This window comes from Ahaetulla prasina, chromosome 1 (genome assembly GCF_028640845.1).
Source record: "Ahaetulla prasina isolate Xishuangbanna chromosome 1, ASM2864084v1, whole genome shotgun sequence".
NCBI lineage: Eukaryota > Metazoa > Chordata > Lepidosauria > Squamata > Colubridae > Ahaetulla > Ahaetulla prasina.
The window spans coordinates 320,289,518-320,309,074 of record NC_080539.1 but is presented as its reverse complement, the minus strand read 5'-3'; the positions used below and the strand labels follow the sequence as shown (position 1 = coordinate 320,309,074).

General features: G+C 39.3%; 1 protein-coding gene across 1 annotated transcript in view; it reads left to right on the top strand.

Moving 5' to 3' along the window:
- Window positions 1–19,557, top strand: part of LTBP2 (latent transforming growth factor beta binding protein 2) — a 132,586-nt gene that overhangs the window by 98,856 nt on the left and 14,173 nt on the right. The window contains exons 19-27 of the mRNA XM_058162351.1: window positions 4,463–4,588; window positions 4,956–5,081; window positions 9,060–9,182; window positions 10,781–10,906; window positions 11,866–11,988; window positions 12,964–13,095; window positions 15,037–15,162; window positions 16,537–16,680; window positions 17,795–17,986. Of these exons, the coding sequence (XP_058018334.1) occupies window positions 4,463–4,588; window positions 4,956–5,081; window positions 9,060–9,182; window positions 10,781–10,906; window positions 11,866–11,988; window positions 12,964–13,095; window positions 15,037–15,162; window positions 16,537–16,680; window positions 17,795–17,986 (1,218 nt within the window). The remainder of the gene's footprint in view (window positions 1–4,462; window positions 4,589–4,955; window positions 5,082–9,059; window positions 9,183–10,780; window positions 10,907–11,865; window positions 11,989–12,963; window positions 13,096–15,036; window positions 15,163–16,536; window positions 16,681–17,794; window positions 17,987–19,557) is intronic.

Genomic DNA, 19,557 nt, shown 5'->3' with positions numbered 1-19,557 from the left:
GAAAGGCGCAGAGAGGGCATGTCGGATGCCTTCCTCTGCCAGGTATTCTTCAAATTGGGCTGCCGTGGTGGGGCCCATTGTCGGACACCAGAGTGTCCGGCAACCCGTGAGTTGCGAATAGGTGGCGCAGGGTTGCGATTACTGCTTGGCCGTAGTGGACTTCATGAGTATGATCTCCAACCATTTGGAAAATGCATCAACAACCACTAGGAACGTTTGGCCGTGGAAAGGGCCAGCAAAATCAATGTGGATTCTTGACCAGGGACCCTGGGGCTTTTCCCATTCTCTGACTGGGGCCGTTGGGGGCAGAGGTCTGGACTCTTGGCAAGCTTGGCATTTCCCTACCCTCTCAGCAATCTCTCGTCCATGAGTGGCCACCATACATAGCTTCTAGCTAACCCTTCATCCTTACGATCCCTGGGTGACCCTCGTTGAGCCGAGAGCTCATCTCGTTTTTAACAAATTCTTTGAACCGTTAAGCCCGGCGCGGCCACCCTCTCTGTACCCAACCGAGTACAGTCCTTAACACAATGTCGGTATGATGCCCGAGCCACTTCCTTAGATGAGACTGGGCCAGAGTCCAAAGAGTCAATAAGTAGGATGGGCGTCCCGGGTGGGGTCTTGATCGCCCCTGGTAGTGGGCATCGGCTTAACGCGTCTGCATGCCCCACTTCTTTTCCTGGTCGATGCTGCAGCTTGCAGTAAGCGGCTAAGAATATAGTCCATCGGGTCAAGCGTGGCGAAAGTGCCACAGGCGTTGGGCGGTCGCCAGCCAGTATCCCTAGTAGCGGTCTGTGGTCAGTCACGATTTCAAAATTCCGCCCAAAAACATACTCGTGGAATTTTTTGACCCCTGACACAATGGCTAGTGCTTCTTTGTCTAATTGGCTGTAGTTCCTCTCTGGGGAGGACATCGTTCTAGAGTAGAACGCTATAGGGGCTTCTGTGCCGTTTGGAAGTCTATGGCTGAGTACAGCCCCCACCCCATAAGGGGAGGCATCGCAAACCAGCACTAGGGGTAATGAGTCGTGATATTGGATGAGCAGGCTATCACTTGAGAGCAGGTTCTTTACTGCTTCAAAAGCCCTATTTTCTGACTTTCCCCAAGACCAAACAGTATTTTTTCCTAAGAGCCTATGCAGCGGTTCCGCAACGGTTGCTTTGTTCTTTAAAAAGACCGCGTAAAAATTAACCAATCCCAGGAATGCCTGCAGCTCTGCTTTGTTTTTGGGCGCTGGAGCCTTCCTAATTGCCTTAACCTTGCTCTCAGTAGGGTGAATTCCTTTCTTGTCTATCCGGTAGCCCAAGAAATCGACGGATTCGACCCCTATCTGGCATTTGTTTGTCTTGACTTTTAATCCGGCTGTCCGGAAAATGCACAAAACCTTTCTTAACCGCTCCCCCAATTCCTCCATGTTTTCCCTGAAATTAGGACATCATCAAAAGTAGGGAACTACCCTGAGAGCCCCTGCAGTAGTCGTTCCATTAGGTTTTGGAACAGCCCTGGTGCCACACTGACCCCAAATTGCAATCGGGTGCACTTGAATGCCCCCCTGTGCGTTACAATCGTTTGGGCTTCGGCTGGGCGGGCGTCTACGGGGAGTTGTTGGGAGGCATGGGCCAAGTCTAACTGCAAAGACTTGCCCTTGCCCCAAAGAGTGCAATAAGTGTTGCACCACGGAACCGGGTAAGCGCTTTTCTGTAAGGCTTTGTTAGCGTCGCCTTGTAGTCAGCGCAAATTCTAATTGACCCGTCCGGTTTTATGGGGTGACGATTGGCGTCTCCCACTTTGCGTGATCGACTGGCACCAAAATCCCTGATTTATGAGCTTGTCCAGCTCCTTACCGATTTTTGGTTTTAGGGCAAAAGGGACTCTCCTCGCCTTAAGCCTAATGGGGGCTACCTGGGGGTCTAAATTGAAGGAAATAGGGGTCCCCTTGTACTTGCCCAGGCAGTCCTTGAAGACATCTTGAACTCGTTAAAGAGAATGTCTTTCAGGTTGCAGTCACTTCTGTAGATGCCAGTCACTCCCATGCCCAGGGCACGAAACCAGTCTAGTCCCAACAGACTGGGCAGAGTTCCTTCGACGATCGTGATGGGCAGGGTCTTCTTGTGAGGGCCGTGCTCGACTCGGACGGAGGTGGTCCTCGAACAGGGATGCGATTCCCCTGGTAGTCGTGGACTCGTAGTCGTTGAGCTTGCAGGTGGCGCCGCGACGGACGGCAGCGACTTCGCCAAAGTGTCCCAGGACATGATGGTGATCGCTGATCCGTGTCTACTTCAAGCCGGCACCGCACTCCCTCTATTTTTGGCCTGGTGAAGATCTTCTTCTCCACTTTGGTCGAGGCGCGCCTATGACCATAGTTGTTTGGTTGGAATCCGCGCCTTTTTGTTTGAGCCAATCGCGGGTCGCCTTGCCGATTCCGCGCCTGATTGGCCGATTTGAATTTTCGGCGGAAGGTTGGGCGCTCGACAAACTTGAGCTAGGTGCCCTTTCTTCCCACACCGCCGACATGTCGCGTCTTTAAATTTGCAGCGTTGGCGCTGGTGTTGACCCCGCAGCTTCCGTGATTCGCCTCGGTCCCCTTTGTCGCTGCTGCGCGGCAGACCCTTCCTCGTCTTCACCGTCGGATTCGGTCTGAACCTCCTCCTGGTGCACCGGAGTTGCCTTCGCCGCCTTTTGTGGAACCGCTTCTGTAGCGTCTCTGCCGCTTGGGAGGACATTTCATGTGCTCTGGCTTCGTCAGAGCGTTGGCCAGCGTTAGGTTGCTCTTTGCTAGCAGCCGTCGCCGAACGGATGTCTTTGACCTCGGATGAGTTGCTCAAGGAGCACCTCGCCCAGGTCACGGTATCCGCAGTCCTTGACGCTCTTCTTAGGCGGCCATGTAGTCACCGATAGACTCGCCCATCTGCCTTCGCTCTCCGAATTCAAACCGCCGCACGATTTGGACGGCGTTGGTGCGTGGTTTCTCAGTAAAGTCTGTAAAGTTGGCCACGACACCGACTGCAACGGCGTTGGCTCGGCCAGGGCTTCCGCGATGTCGGGGACCTCCCGACCGCAGTGGCTTAAGAAATAAGCCCTTTTCCGGTTGTCTGGGACTCCGTGCAGATCGTTGGCTTTAGAAACTTTCAAACGGGTCATATACGTTCCCCATTTCTCCTTAGCCGGGTCGAACGGTGCGGGCGGAGTGTAACTGGCCATCTCGTCTTCTCTGCCCTGGATTTGCTGGGTTCGGGTCTATCGTGCTTCAGCTCGGTTCTGGTTCTCCTCAGCCCCGAGATCCCACCTTCGTCGCCAATGTTATGTTCTGGAAGTAACGAGGCTGGAGACCAGGGTAGTGACAACAGCTCTTTAATATAGGGTGAACCCAGCAACAGGCTGGGGGAAAAACCTCTCCTTTTATACAGTTCTGCTGGAGGCTTCGTCCAATCAGCAACGTGCTGATTTCCCGCTCAAATATTTAAAGGTACAAACATGAATACATAACACCTTCCTTCTCATTAAGTGGCCAAAGTATTTCAGTTTCATCTTCAGAATCTGGCCTTCTAAAGAGCAGTCAGGGTTGATCTCTTCTAGGACTGACTGGTTTGATCTCTGTATAAATAAATTCACCAAATCAGGACATGGCACAGGATAAGAACCAGAATATGAACTTGGTAGGAAAATGATGGTTCTGGTTAAGCAACCTGATTAAGCAAGTAAGTAAGAGAGTAAGGCAATTAACCACAAAGATAGAAGAGTGGTTTTTTTAATCAACAACCATCTCCACCCATCAACCATTACAAGAAACTGATGGTAGACTGCAATTCATGGTATAACATGTTCACAATGGATCAATGATCAAATGGCAGAAAAACAAGTAGGATTTCAAAAAAAATTAAAGTAAGCATAAGTGGTAATAACACTGGTAGTCTGCAGCAAAGGTTGAGTTTCTAATCTAAATATCATAGGATGAAAGATTATAGGTAAAGTTTTGCTGGTTACTCTGAGTGAAAATATAAACTCTACTCATCTCTTCTTCATAGTTACCTAGTACCAATATACAGCTCCTCTTGTCCCTGTACAAGGCCTTCTCCCTTTATGATCATAATTTTATGTTGCCATATAATTAAAAATTTCATAATCATCCAATGACCTTATAACAGGACCATCAGAAGTTAGAAAGAAATTAACATTTTTCCAACCTTTTTTTTATTTTCTTCACTGAAGCTCTAATCTCTTAATTTTCATTGAGCCAGATGTAACCTCTTAATACAATGTCCACGTGCTTTTGGATAACTTCATGAAGTTTCTAATAATAATCTTATTTGGAGTATAGCTATTTCTTCATAACTTTTGCAAACATTGTCCTTCTGCTTATAGTGCCATTTGTTGAAAGTTATATGGGGCTCTTTATGTTCTGTTGTTTTTCTACCAAGTTCAGTAACATCAACTCAAAATTCAGTTCCCTGTTTCTCATAGATATTGATGAATGTACAACCTATAATATCTGTCCCAGAGGACGCTGCATCAACACCGAGGGCTCCTTTTCTTGTGTGGATTGTGGTAATGGCTATATTGCATCAATGGATGGAAGAATGTGTGAAGGTATATATGTGGCTTGATATGATGATAAGTTTCTGATTAACCAAAAAAGGTACATTAGCCTAATCCAGAAGATTGTATAGTTTTATAAATAAGAAGCTTTTGTTGTGGTCATAGAAATCAAGTTATCTGAATAATATAATGATTAAAATTCATTGAAATCTGATTGGAAGCTGTGTATATAAACAGTATATAGTGAATATTACTTGATATGAAGAAGTAATTGGATGTAGCACATCATTTTTATACACTGTTAAGGAAATGCTAGAGAAATTTGCCTGATAAGCTTTTGAATCATATATTGGATAAATTTTCTGAGCTTTTTCTTGTTCCTTATTCTATGTCAGTGAAAATCTGTTCTTTTTTCTAGATATTGATGAGTGCAATTCACACATGGCCTGCCCACAAGGAATCTGCATTAATACACCAGGCTCCTTCACTTGCCAAGCTTGTGAAATAGGCTATGTTCTCTCATCTAACAGACAGTCTTGTGAAGGTAATAATATTGATTTCATTCTTCATGGCTGAATGACTGAAACACTTGGCTTACTTTAGGCCCTGTGTGCATTTAAAAGCAGAAGAAGTAGTGATTATGATCTGGATTGATTTTTCCTTTCCCAGATTCATCACCTGGAGGAAAGCATTTTGTAGAATATTGATCCTGTTTTTTCCAGGTTACAGTTCACAACCTTGGCAGGTTATTATGAAACACTTGAAGATATTGGGATTGGAAATATTTGGCAGTGATTAATGTATTAATTAATGAGTTGGTTGCAGATAACATTCATTACATTAAATTAGGTGAGTTTGGAGAAGAACAAGAAAATGGGTCAGGAGAATGAAAGAAAGAAAGGCATGATTATTCAGTGTGATTAAAGAAGATAATCTGCTTTTGTTTTTAAAGTTATAAATTAGAAGACCAGACATTAAGGGCTACCAGATCAGCAGTGAAAAACTCTGGAAATCAGTCAATGACAAGCAAATAGTTTTGTGCTATAATTTGTTGATCTTATTGCTGTCACCTAGTGGTCATCCAATAATTACCTAAAATGGTTAATTTTCCATCTGTTTTTATATAGAATTTAATTTAAAAAGGACTTTAAAATGGAAAAGTTGAGAGCTTACACATAATGCAAATTTCATAATCATTTTATTCAGTGAAAAATGTGAAATCCTATGTTGTGAGTTGAGAGGGATGAGAGGAGCATTTATTTAATTGGATGGTCCCCACATATTCTGGACATTTAATGGACCATGACAACAGAGAGATCAAGAAATACCAGACTGGATTTTCAATATCAAATCCTCCCACAAGTTTTCCATGAGAGAATAATTAGTTTATGATGCCAATAAAATAAATATGCCACTATAAAAAGTGTAACACATAAAATGTGAAATAAAAACAAAGTTGCACTGAAAACCAGTTTAAAAACTTAAATTAGATAAGTTAAACTCAGTTTATTAGAAGTAAGAAAATTTACAATGGTTAATTGCTTTTTAGTTTGGCTTACTGCTTTGAAGAAGGAGCTTTGGAAAACAGGAATAGAAAAATGTGGAGACTAAAATTGAAGTTGACCTCAATAGGAATTCCAGCAGTTTCCCAATTAAGAGTGTCACATATGCAACATATAAAGAGTTAAATTGAGAAAACATGGACTACAGAAACTAATTATATAAAAAATTCCCTACATATTTTTCAATAATGCCTTTTGTTTTTTTATATGCTTCCTATGCTAGAATTGTTTTTCTGATACAGTAAAGCAGACATGTTTTACACATGTAGAAACATCCACCTGGAAACTATGCAGTTAATAAAATCATACAGGTACTCCTTGATTTATAGCTATTCATTTAGTGACCGTTCAAAATTACAATGGCACTGAAAAAAGTGACCTATGATTGTCTTTTATACTGTTGCAGCATCCCCATAGTCATGTGATCAAGATACAGATGCTTGGCAACTGCATGTATGTATGACAGTTATTCTGTTCCTGGATCATGTCATCACTATTTGTAACCTTCCCAGCTGCTTCTGACAAGCAAAGTCAATGGGGAAGCCAGATTCGCCTTAAGGTCGACATGATTCACTTAACAACTGTAGCAATTTGTAAAATGGGGCACAACTTACTTAACTGCCTCACTTAACAACAGAAATGTTGGGCTCAGTTGTGGTCATAGGTCAAGGACTACCTGGACTCATTTTGTATAACCTGAATGATGTTGTTTCAATAAAATATGGAGAATTTTATCATTCAAAACAAGAAATGTATAACATGTATAAATCAATTCCTATTTTAACATTATAGAACATAGAATAGAATAGAATTCTTTATTGGCCAAGTGTGATTGGACACACAAGGAATTTGTCTTGGTGCATTTGCTCCTGGTGTACATAGAAGAAAAGATACATTCGTCAAAAATCATTTTTTTCAAGAGTGTTTGCAACCAGCACAACTATATAATTATGGAAGTTTATATTGTTTTAAAGATAATTCTATATAAGTAATAATTTTATTAGAGATCACTTTCCACATTATATTTATAGGTATAAATATAAACTTTAAAAAATATGCCCAATTTAATTTGCAAATGAAAATTATCCAAGAATTTCCAAAAGAGAGGAAGAATTGGCAGGTACTTCATTATATATAGTAATAGTATATGGCTCTGGATTTAAAAGGACACTATTGTATTGCTAGTTCATGATTAAGAGTGACAATAAAGTCAATGTTTATCTTTCCTTCCAGTTACTACTTTAGATTTAAGTATTTCCTTATAGTTATCAAGCTGGATGTGGCTGGTGACAAACTTGGAACCCTTAATACTTGAAACAGATCAAAGAAATCAGAAAGAAAGAATGACCACAAAATATGCACCTGTGATATACTACATGAAGCTAGTATACATTTATGTCACATTATACAAATACATTATTAATATAAGTCATACCCTTAACAATAGAGACAAATGGAAATGAAGCATATTAACAATGTTTTTGGCGGACCATCCCTGTTTCTTAGAACTGTATAATATATTTTTAATTTTTATATATACACTGTGAGCGGGTTGGTTGGCTGTGTGGTAGCATCTTGATTGGTAGATGAAGTGGGTGTTTGCGGATTGGTCAGTTGTTTCGTAGCATCCTTTGTGGGTGTGGTCCTAGTCTTTTGTTCCTGAGCTTTTTAATTTATAGGTGAGCTATTTTAAGTAAAAAATAATCCAATAATTGTTGGATAGTTTGGTGTACTGTATACCATTGAACACTCATTAGGTAATTGAGAATAATTGCAACTACTTGTTGATATTTATTCAATGGCACACCCTTGCTTGCTTCTTTTCAGTGTTTGAGTAGCTCTTAAAGAGAAGAGTCCTTATATTACTTTACAAATAGACTGATGCACACATAGTGAGAAGAGTGTGTGTGTGTGTGTGTGTGTGTGTGTGTGTGTGTGTGTGTGTGTAAATCAGATTCAGAAAATTTAAGAAATGCTGCTTCATTTTGTTCATAACTAACAATATCACAATTTGTTTCTATGGTTATTCTCTTTCACGAAAATAGAGACTGCAGGATAAAAGATATGCACTGGAAGATTATTAGGTATGAATGCCTCCAGACACTGAACTGTCCTGCAGGAAAATGTCACATTTTCCTTTCAGTTTGAGGTCTTTCTATGTTTGAGCTAGAAGAACTTGGTGTTAGCATGAATAAATATATAACACAGTGAATAGTCACAGGGTTATATATATGTAGGTTTTGGCGTATTCGGGTCTTTTCCCATGTAAGATTGAAAGTATCTAGGTGACATTTCGACAAGGTCTCACTCATCATCTTCAGGCTGGTGTTTTCTGCTTCGTGCTTGTGTGAGCAAAGCGTGGTCAGAGCTGCCATCTCTCTATAAATACTGGTGGGGAGGTGGGGAGTGTTGCTGTGAGCGGGTTGGTTGGCTGTGTGGTAGCATCTTGATTGGTAGATGAAGTGGGTGTTTGCGGATTGGTCAGTTGTTTCATAGCATCCTTTGTGGGTGTGGTCCTAGTCTTTTGTTCCTGAGCTTTGGTATTGTGGCCTCCGTGATGTGATGTCTTGAGCAGATGGCTGTGATGCAGCATCCCGGGTTTTGGTTTGGCTATATATATATATGCTCTGATATATATATGCTCTGATACTTGATCAATATATTTTAAGAAGATCAAAGCTCATTAAAATATATACACCAAAGAAAATTGTATACAGAACTTCTTTAGCAGTAGAATGTGTGCTTGGTTATATTCTTAAGCATTTGCAGTACACTTTTAATATGAGCTGGACAGAAGAATGCATAAATTTCCTCTGCTAATAGCTCCAGCAATGGTACCCTGTAGGTTAGCTTTCTTTTTTCATTTAAAATAAACACAAAAAAAGCTTGTGCCTATAAGGAATTTTTCTTCCCTAATTGGTGTTGCTTTCCATTAATCATGCCTTCCTTTCCTTGAACAGACAGTGATGAATGTGAATATCCAAACATTTACTGCTTAGGAGGAGACTGCTTAAACACACCAGGATCCTACACATGTCATTGTCAACTAGGTTTTGAACTTTTCAATGGGACCACATGTGAAGGTAAGCCCAGTGTAACACATCTGGATGAATTTGCCCCTTCTTCATTAATTTAGTCACTTTCAGAACTAGCATAAACAAGGGGGGGGGCAGACATTTTGGGAGTTTCGTGTGGCTTTTTTAAAATCAGCCTCATTAGTGTCTAGAAAAAAAATTACCCTTCACTGTTCAAAAAGGAGGAGGAGACTCTATCTTGTTTTTGAAGAATATGCAGTACCATCTTCTAAGTACCTTTGTATTTTATCAGTTATGCCCATTTATATAATTTAAACCAACCTCCCCCAAATTGATGTTCTCTAAATGCACTGAGAATTCTGCAGAATTCTCTGCCAAGGTGGGCATTGCCCATGTGATGGTTGAACAATATTGACTCTGGATTATTTTAGTTATTTTCACATGCTTTTGACAAATAATAGAGGAATTGAACCTAAATATTAACTTCTGCTTTTCTTTCCCACTTCTTGTTCCTTTTTCCTCATGTCAATATTTGGTTTCTTTTAGTCATCTTGTGATTTGGGTGCTGTCCTTGTCCTACGCTCTTCTTAATTCTGTGCTTTTGTAACCAATATCAAATTGATTAAAGTTACAATTATTATTGATAACTACTTGTATTTTATAGAAAGGTAGTATAAACAATAATGCATGACTAGTATATTTGTGTTTCTTATTTTTTCATATTTGAATATAATAGAATAAAAGAATAACATACTGTGTATCTGATAGTAAGCATCTCCTTCCTTGGTTTGCAGCTTGAAGCCAACTGATTCCTACTCTCCCATAATTTTTGGAACTCAGTTAACATGTTTAAAATTGGAGTAGGCAAAAGATACCCCAGGGTTTCTTAGTTAATGTCTTGCTGTTTTTAAATATATCAGCAAGAAGTTCTGACACCTTGTTAAACTTCAGCATATGGATTTCCACCTACCCATTTAAATTAGGTTGCCAGAATTAAAAAGCAAGGAGAAAAATAGGTATGGATTTTTGCCTGAAAAGACGGCAGGTTCAGTTTTCATATTGCATTAAATTATATTTATTTATTTATTTTATTTATTTATTATTTAGATTTTTATACCGCCCTTCTCCCGAAGGACTCAGGGCAGTGTACAGCCAGATTAAAACAGTACAATATACAAATTAAAACAACAGTTAAAATAACATATTCTATAGATGGCCGAAAATTAAAACCGTCAAATTTGACCCAAAAATAAAATACCCCAGTTAAAATTATTAAAATTCAAAAGATTAATTTTTTTAAAAAAAGTTAAATTATTATATAATTATATGGCTGCTGACCCCTGTTTCTTGATTTTAAGTGAATACATGCTAGACCATAGCATATGTATGTATATTTAGAGCTCTCTCCAACAACAGATTTCTGAAAGAGACTCTCAGAAAGGTATTTTCATTTCATTTCATTTGAATGTCAGCGTCTCTTATTGTTTAATATATCCCACATCCATAGCTTAGATGTGAGTAGTGTAAAGATTATTAAGACAATCTTGTTCTGAATGAAAAAATACTTTGTTAAGCAGGTTAAATTATGCAGCAGCTTTTCAGATAGAATTCCCTGTAATTATCTTTACTATCCTTACCTCCTATAGATCAGAATGAGTGTCTGGACAGTGGCATCTGCAGTCCCAATGGCGAATGCCTAAACAGTCATGGATCTTATTTCTGCATTTGTGCTCTTGGCTTCTCAAATGCTGCTGGTGGAGTCAGCTGCCAGGGTAAGCTCTTAGAAACTATAGTGATCTTTTATCTGTCCCTTCTCTCTTGGACATATCTTGCCAAAGAAAGAAATCAAGGAAGGTTTCCTCCCCCCACCCCCTATTTCTTTTCAGGCTGATCCCAGGTCCTTAAAAGATGCTTTCCCATTCAACATCATCCACCCTATATTTTCTCTTAAGACTGTAGCAATCCAGCATTTGAGGGGGAAAAGATGATTCAGAATGTATATTAGAATTCATGTTGCTATGACTTTTTCAGGACTTACACTGTCATCTAAGAAAAAGATGTATTTGATTTAGAGAGGTGCTGAAAAGAATATATGTATCCAGACAAATCCAGGATACTGCAGAACCCTGCTCTCTGCTCCTGCTTTTGCATGTCCATATTTCCAAAAATTACTAACATAACGTACAATGTTAATGATAGGGTTTATAAATTCTGAAAGTTTTCAATTTAGATTTCGTTTTTGCCACAGACAAGCTAAGCTGTCTATGCTAAACTATGGGCAACGTAATTTCCGCTTGCTAATTTAATATTAATTTTCCTAATGACCTATAATATCTTCAAGACTCATCCAATCATTGTTATGTCAAAATAACAGTAATGTGGATGGGTTCAGCATACTTCAGAGATGGGTTGAATGATACTATAATAACAGTTTAAGATACTAGGGGAAACAAGGATAGTATACATGATTCCCAATTATGAATTTAGTCTGCTGCTTGCTATAAGGTTTTTCACATTCTGCTTCCATTTGCAATTCAAATTTAGAGAAATCAGAGAGCCTGAATTCAAATTAACTAATTTAGTCCATTCCAAATTTAGTCCATTCCAAATTAGGCTCAGATTAATTCATTTTAATCAGCTCAGATGAATTTCTGCTGTCCCGTTTCAATACTATTTCACATTAAAGTCTGGCTTCTTTCCGTGTGCTTATATGTTGTATCGTATTTGGCAGATGTGGATGAATGTGCTGATCAGTCCCGTTGTTTGCATGGTCGGTGTATCAATACAGAAGGCTCCTACAGCTGCTTATGTCAAACTGGCTTCCAGCATTCGCAGGAAACAGATGACTGTGTAGGTAAGAGTGACCTCTGAAGAAGAAGAAGAAAAAAAGACTATAGATCAGAATCAGGCTAAGCAAATCGTTGGAGGCATTTTTGTATTTTATATCTACATTTTTTTAAAAAAAACCCCACAAATGTTAGCTGCTAGCATGGTGCTGATAGTGATTGGTGGGGATGTGGAAGTTTAATTCTTTGCTTCCATGCTGAGATCCTGGGAAATGTTGCTCCCCTGAAGCTGTTATTGGCATGAGAGGAGTTCTTTGCATTATGTCAATTCAATATTGCTTCTTAATGAAAATAACAGCTTCAGGTGGTTTATTGAGTCTCAATTCACATATGTAGTTGGGATAACTTCATACTATATAGCTGCCCTCCAACTTCTAAGAAAATGTTATTTTTTTTTCATTACTAGTCCTGCAGAGCAATTCTTTTAAGAATGTTTATCTCCCCGAAATGATATTGTTTATTTATTTATTTATTTCTTTTTTGATCTATTGCTTTCATTCAACCAAACTTTAGAACTACAATCCTTGTTTTACAGAGGCAGGCAATGGGGTGGGGGGCAGGTCAGGACTGTGCTTTGGTGACAAGGCAGGCTTTTTTTAATAGACTCTAGCTGCTATAGAGGGCATTGTTACTGATGTAAGATTATCACACTGGGCAGATATACTGGTCTCATGGGCACTGTATCCACTTTTTATTTTTTATTGTACTCCCCCAAATGCAAAAAAAAAAAATCTTAATCAATTTTAGTAGCACAATCAATGTTGCTCTGGGACCACAAACATAGAGTTGCCTATTGTTACTTAAGGATACTTGAATGTTAACTATGTTAGCCATCAGGGCTTGTGCATTTTTTTCAAGTTCTTCTTCTCTTTGAGACATATTTCATGTTTCCTTTCCCCCCTACAATTTACTTCTGCCAAGTCTTTTATTAAATGTTGTCCTTCTGATACATTCTATTGAAAATGCTTTCCCATGGATGACAGATGTGGATGAATGTGAAGAATTTGGGGCTACTGCTTGTGGCATATGGCAATGCCAGAATACCTTGGGTTCGTTCCACTGCATTATGGGATGTCCTCCCGGCTTCCATCGCACACCATTTGGTGAATGCATTGGTAGGTGCTGTTGGGAAAATTCTGGGGTGTGTAACAGTTAAGGAAGACTCTCTGTAGAGAAGAATTCCATTTTATAAAGAAGGAGAAACATTTTTACATTATAGAGATAAAAATACTATCTGGCTGTACTCTCAAATGTTTGGGGATTTTCTCTCTCTCTCTCTCTCTCTCTCTTTTTTTATGGATATTGTTTTGCTCTTCCTCTTAGACAGTTTATTAAACAGGTGTATCTCCCATGGATGAAATAGCCATGAAGTACCCAAAATGGAAAGCAGCTTGATGGAAATAGACTTATAACTTTCTTTTTCCTGTTTATTGCTACTAATTCATATGGGAGGAGACAGTGTAAATACTTCCATCCCTGATGTTATTCTCAATTCCATATATGCTAAATATATAGTTTACAATCAAAGTCTAAAATATCAGTATAACACAATCAAATAAAAGTAAAACAGGATATTAGCACAAAAGAAAACAAACAGGTAATAAAATGGGAAGTGACCTACATCTGAAGCAGTAAATCAATTTGTAAATGTTTTTCAGTATTGAACTTATGGCAATCACAATCAGTCAAAATCTGGCAACCTTCCTAGATGTTTCCACCGACCAACATAAAAAAGTAGTGCAGCAGAACTTGAGATATTGTCTTAATTGCCCAGCCCAACTAAGGGCAAAAATATGCTCAGAATGGAATATTATTAAACCTTTCCTCTAAAACTATGGATGGCAAAATTTTAGGTCTGGACAATAACAATCGGGTGAAATTCAGCAGGTTCTGACAGGTTCTGGAAAACTGGTAGTGGAAATTTTGAGGAGAACAGGCAAATATCATCTCTGGCTGGCCCCAGAGTGGGGTGGGAATGGAGGTTTTGTAATATTCTTCTTCCCAGGAGTGGGGAGGGAATGCGGATTTTGCAGTATCCTTCCCCTGCCAGGCCCACCAAGCCATGCCCACAGAACCAGTAGTAAAAAATTTTGAATTTCACCACTGATAAGAATGTTTATTTATGTGAGATAGAAAATACATTGAAAAATTAAGCAAAAGGTGTATTATAAAGTCCATTATAATAATGAGAACATTACTCATATTTCTGCAAGACCAAGTTCTAAAGTGTTTCTCTCAGGACCTGGTATCATCAAGAAAGGCGAGAAACTAAGATTGCAGTAATTTAAATCTAAAACTATGCATTTCTTCCAAGGAGAAATACATCTATCAACAATAACTACATTAATATTCCTTCTGTTAATATTGGCTGAATCTCAAATTAACCTCTGCAGAAGGAGGGCCAGATTACAAAACCAGAAGAGTAATCAATGCACATTGAGAGATGTATAACATTGCCCTTAAGAATTTGGATTGGGTTACTTCTCTTATAGTATACACAGGCCGTAATAGCTCAGGCTGTTAGAAGCCTGTTATTAGAACACAGCAGCCTGCAATTACTGCAGGTTCAAGCCCGGCCCAAGGTTGACTCAGCCTTCCATCCTTTATAAGGTAGGTAAAATGAGGACCCAGATTGTTGGGGGGGGGCAATAAGTTGACTTTGTAAAAATATACAAATAGAATGAGACTATTGCCTTATATACTGTAAGCCGCCCTGAGTCTTCGGAGAAGGGCGGGATATAAATGTAAACAAAAAAAACAACACAAAAAAAACCAAAAACAGAGGACATAGTTCAGCACTCGAGACCTAAATGCTTCCTCTTTCAGTTCCTTAGTTCTCCACAGTTTCACTTTTTTGCCGAATTGTTTCTCTGATAATGCTGAAGTCATGTTGAAATGAATTCATGACATTGGCATTTTTGCACAGTATGTTGATATGAACTAAAATATCAGTATCAGTCATCTTGCTAGCATGTGTCTGAAATAAAGAAGCAAAATAAGATTTGCCTTGTTTAGAAAGGACTGTGTACTGATTTGTTTATCTATCTGTTATCCAGATATTGATGAATGTGCCAATGAGACCCTGTGTGGAAGCCATGGTTTCTGTGACAACACTGTTGGGTCATTCCATTGCTTGTGTGACCGTGGCTATACAAATTCCCCTTCAAGCCATGATTGCATTGGTAAGAGTCATTCAGCTTTCATAGATCCACACTGCCTCCTTATCCAGAATTCAGGCACCTTTCCAACTTGTTTATCAAGGTTATGATCTTGAGGAAAATCCCTTAAAAATAACATTGGGGGTTTTTTTTGTGTGTGTGTGTGTGTGTGGTTAATTGTATTTGAAATTCTAACTTCCCAGTTCTCAAGTTCTTTGTGAATGAAGTCTTATACTGTAAGGATAGGACTGAAAAAATGCAATGCCCAGATGAATCTTTAAATCTAGCTCTTTTTGTAAAGAAATACTAATTGTGATTGTAGCATAACTTGAGGCTTAAGCATTTGTATAAAACCCAGGCTAGAGAGGCAGTTTCTTGGAGAAAAACAATGTAGTTCAGAGGAATGCTGAAACCTAGAACTGGAAAGATGTTGGAGATCATCAAATCTAAATCTTTGTTGTTGCAAGAAATCAGCAAGTACAACTGTGATAGAAAGTCATAGATCTATTTAAATGTTTTTCTCAAATAAGAATCCACCGCTTTCTGAAACAGTTTGCTCATTGCCAGATATCTACGCAAAATAGGACTTCCTAATGCTTTCCTGAAGTTCCTCTTTAACATTTCGAATTCATTGGTTTAGATTCTATTTCTTCAGACATAAAAAACAAAACTGGGCCATCATTTATTGACAGTCTTTAAATATTGGGCTGTCCTATCATTTCTTCCTGTTCATACATCTAATTCTTCAGCTATTTTTTCAGCTATTTTATTCCGAAAGGTAAAGGTAAAGGTTCCCCTCGCACATACATGCTAGTCGTTCCCAACTCTAGGGGGCGGTGCTCATCTCTGTTTCAAAGCCGAAGAGCCAGCGCTGTCAGAAGACGTCTCCGTGGTCATGTGACCAGCATGACTCAACACCAAAGGCGCACGGAACGCTGTTACCTTCCCACCAAAGGTGGTCCTTATTTTTCTACTTGTATTTTTTACGTGCTTTCGAACTGCTAGGTTGGCAGAAGCTGGGACAAGTAACAGGAGCTCACCCTGTTACGCAGCACTAGGATTCGAACCACTGAACTGCCGACCTTTTGATCGACAAGCTCAGCATCTTACCCACTAAGCCACCACGTCCCTTTTTATTTTATTCCTAGGGAATCATATTTCTGTACTAACAATTTAGCCAGCAGAATTATTAGTTGTATCCCATGAACTACAGCAGGAACCACATGTTGCTGACATAGCTCTAAGTTTTAGGAAACAGGCATTATGAGAAGTCAGAAATGTAAAGTGCAACTTTGTAGAATGCAGAAATTAACTCCTTGGATGAGAAACAGAGATGATGACTCCAAAAAGCACTGAATTTAGCAGGCATATTGATAAAATGTATTATGATTCTTGCAGATGTAAATGAATGTGAGCTGATGATTGCAGTGTGTGGGACTGCACTTTGTGAAAATGTAGAAGGAGCCTTCTTGTGCCTGTGTCCAAGTGACCATGAGGAGTATGACACAGAAACTGGGGAATGTCGCTCGCGGTCAGGCATAGGTAAGGGTTTATTGAACAATATCCTGCAAATGGAAATTGGAGATACAATTCTTGCAAGTTCTTATTAGTCTGGGTAAAAGAAAGAATTGTGTACTCCATGTTGCTCCCAGACCTTGGTGATTTTCATGTAGACATTTCATTACCAAACTAGGTAACATCATCAGTGCGTAGAAAGCATTGTCTAAATTCTTAACATATTCCAACATCAGAGATTGACCATAAACTGAATTTCTTATACATATAACCAGTCTATTAAATATAATCTCATGTGGATGTTTAACCAATCACCTTTTGGTGCAGAGAGGGAAAAAAATAGCTAGGAGCATATTAAATCCCATTTGTGAAAGCAAGATTTGAAAACAGTTAACAGTTAACATATAAATGGATAATGACATAGAGGTTGCATTTGAGTTGTTTTCCTCCTGCTCCAAAATGTAGTCTTCAAATATATGGTCTTAATATGAGATTTTCATAATCCCTGATTTGGCATTAGTAACATGATGTCCAGCTTCATGTAATATTTTGGGAAAGTACAGTTAATTGTTCAGTAAAATGGGGCTTTATTATTGGTTGCAACTTCTTAAAAAAGCATGCTTTAATGAAAGCATTGAAGCACATACAGCCATTAAAGACAGTTTTAAAGTGATACAAAACATAGACTCTTTTAAATGTGTATTGTGGGAATCAGTGGGAGGCTAACTTTTCCATCTGAAGAAAACATTTGTAATTTGGAGAGAAATTGTATTTACAGATAAAGAAAATAATGCAGGCAATGCTGAATTGTGTTATATTTGCACTTGGAAAGACAAATGCAAGTAAACTTCCAATTAAACTATTTGGAGTTCGTGAAATATACATTACATTGCTAAAATTAATAATGTAATAAAGTCTAGAGCAGGGGTCTCCAACCTTGGCAACTTTAAGACTTGTGGACTTCAACTCCCAGAATTCTGGGAGTTGAAGTCCAACAGTTTTAAAGTTGCCAAAGTTGGAGATCCCAGCTCTAGAGGTTGCTTTGCTCTGACAGATTGCTTTCATCAGATAATTTCCAGATGTCTGCCTGTTTGTCAGTGTGACTCTGCCACATAAATTATATGTTTAAATCTCATGTCAGGGGAACCTGGAAGGCCTGTATCTTTACATCCAGATAATGCAGAGCGGAAGGAGTGCTATTATCACATCAGTGATGTCCCATTGTGTGACAGTGTCTTAGCCAATAACACCACAAAAGAGGAATGCTGTTGCACAGAAGGAGCAGCCTGGGGAGATAATTGTGAAACATATCTGTGCCCAGTCATTGGCTCAGGTATGTTGCATTATTGTTTTAAGCAATAAACATGTGAACAACAAAAAAAGGAACTTCCTAAATGCTTGTTTGCTCTGAATGTATGTGTAGGTGTATGCTTTTACTTCTTCTGTTCATTCGTGTCTGATTCTCAAAAGACTGCCTGGACAAATCCCTGCAGTTTTCATGGTGAGGTTTTTCAGAAATGATTTGCCATTTCTTGATTCCTAGGGCTGAGAAAATAATAACTGGCCAAAGGTCACCCAGCTAGCTTTGTGTCCAGGATTGGACTTTGCAATTTCTAGTTTCTAGCTTGATGCCTTAACCACTACACCGAACCAGCTCTCATGTGTTTTGGTATATGTATGTATAGACAGCATGTATATGGTTGTATATGCAGATGCATCGCTCTAAAGCTGTCCAAGTCAGGCCAGAATATTGAGTGACTAGAGTACATAATCTGCTTCTTCCAGGGTCCTCCAGAGCAGGGGTCTCCAACCTTAGCAACTTGAAGCCTGGCGGACTTCAACTCCCAGAATCCCCCAGCCAGCTTTACTGGCTGGGGGATTCTGGGAGTTGAAGTCTGCCAGGTATCAAGTTGCCAAGATTGGAGACCCTGCTCTAGAGCTGTAAACTGACCATTTTCTTTACAAACTTCCCCAAGACGGGAAGATTGGAAACTAAATAAAAATTGTCCAGATCTGTTAACTCAAGTCATGGCCTCTTAAGGAGAGGGAAGAAAATCATCTCTTTAAAAAACAGAAAACCATTCAGCATTGCATGGACCCCAACTACATAAGAAATAGTACAGCAATGCCAAAATCTTTAATGTCCTTATATAAATTCAATGGTGTCACCACTTGTAGAATATTGTGTGCAGTTACACCTCAAAAAGGATCTCATAGGACTAGAGAAGGGTCAGAGGAGGGGTAATCAAAGGACTGGAGCAGCTCCCCTATCAGGAAACATTTGCGGCTTTTTAATCTAGAAAGGAATTGTATAACAGGGGACATGATTGAGGTATACAAAATTATGCATGGTGAGGATAAAGTGAACAAGGAGTTCCCTTTTCCGAAATATTACAAACAGAGGTAATTCAGTCAAATTGAATCCTGGAAGAATCAAGACAGGCAAAAAGAATTTTTTTAATGGGTAATTCAACTTTGGAATTGATAACCACAAGATGTAGTGCCAGCTTGGCTGGCTTAAAAAAAAAAAAAGGTTGGATCAAGTTCATGGAAGTCATGAGGATCAATGATTATTAAACTTGATGACAGCATACAGTTGCTCTGTAGGGATCTCCTATGTCTTAGATCCCTGTCCATCCTGGTTGATTAAAGTCTCCAGGAGATAACATGAAGAACATAAGCAAATCCCTGCTGGATCAGATTCCTGGCCCATCTAGTCCATCAGTCTGTTTTCATATAGCCAAGCAACTGGACAAAAAGCCCATTAATTCCCCAGTAGATGGCCTTCAGAGCCACTCAGCTACAAGGATGCTGGACAGTTCATAGGGCTAATAGATTCAGACTCTTCAAAAGAAACCAGGTAAGACATGTGTCAGACAGTGCCATAGGACCTGTGCAGTCAGA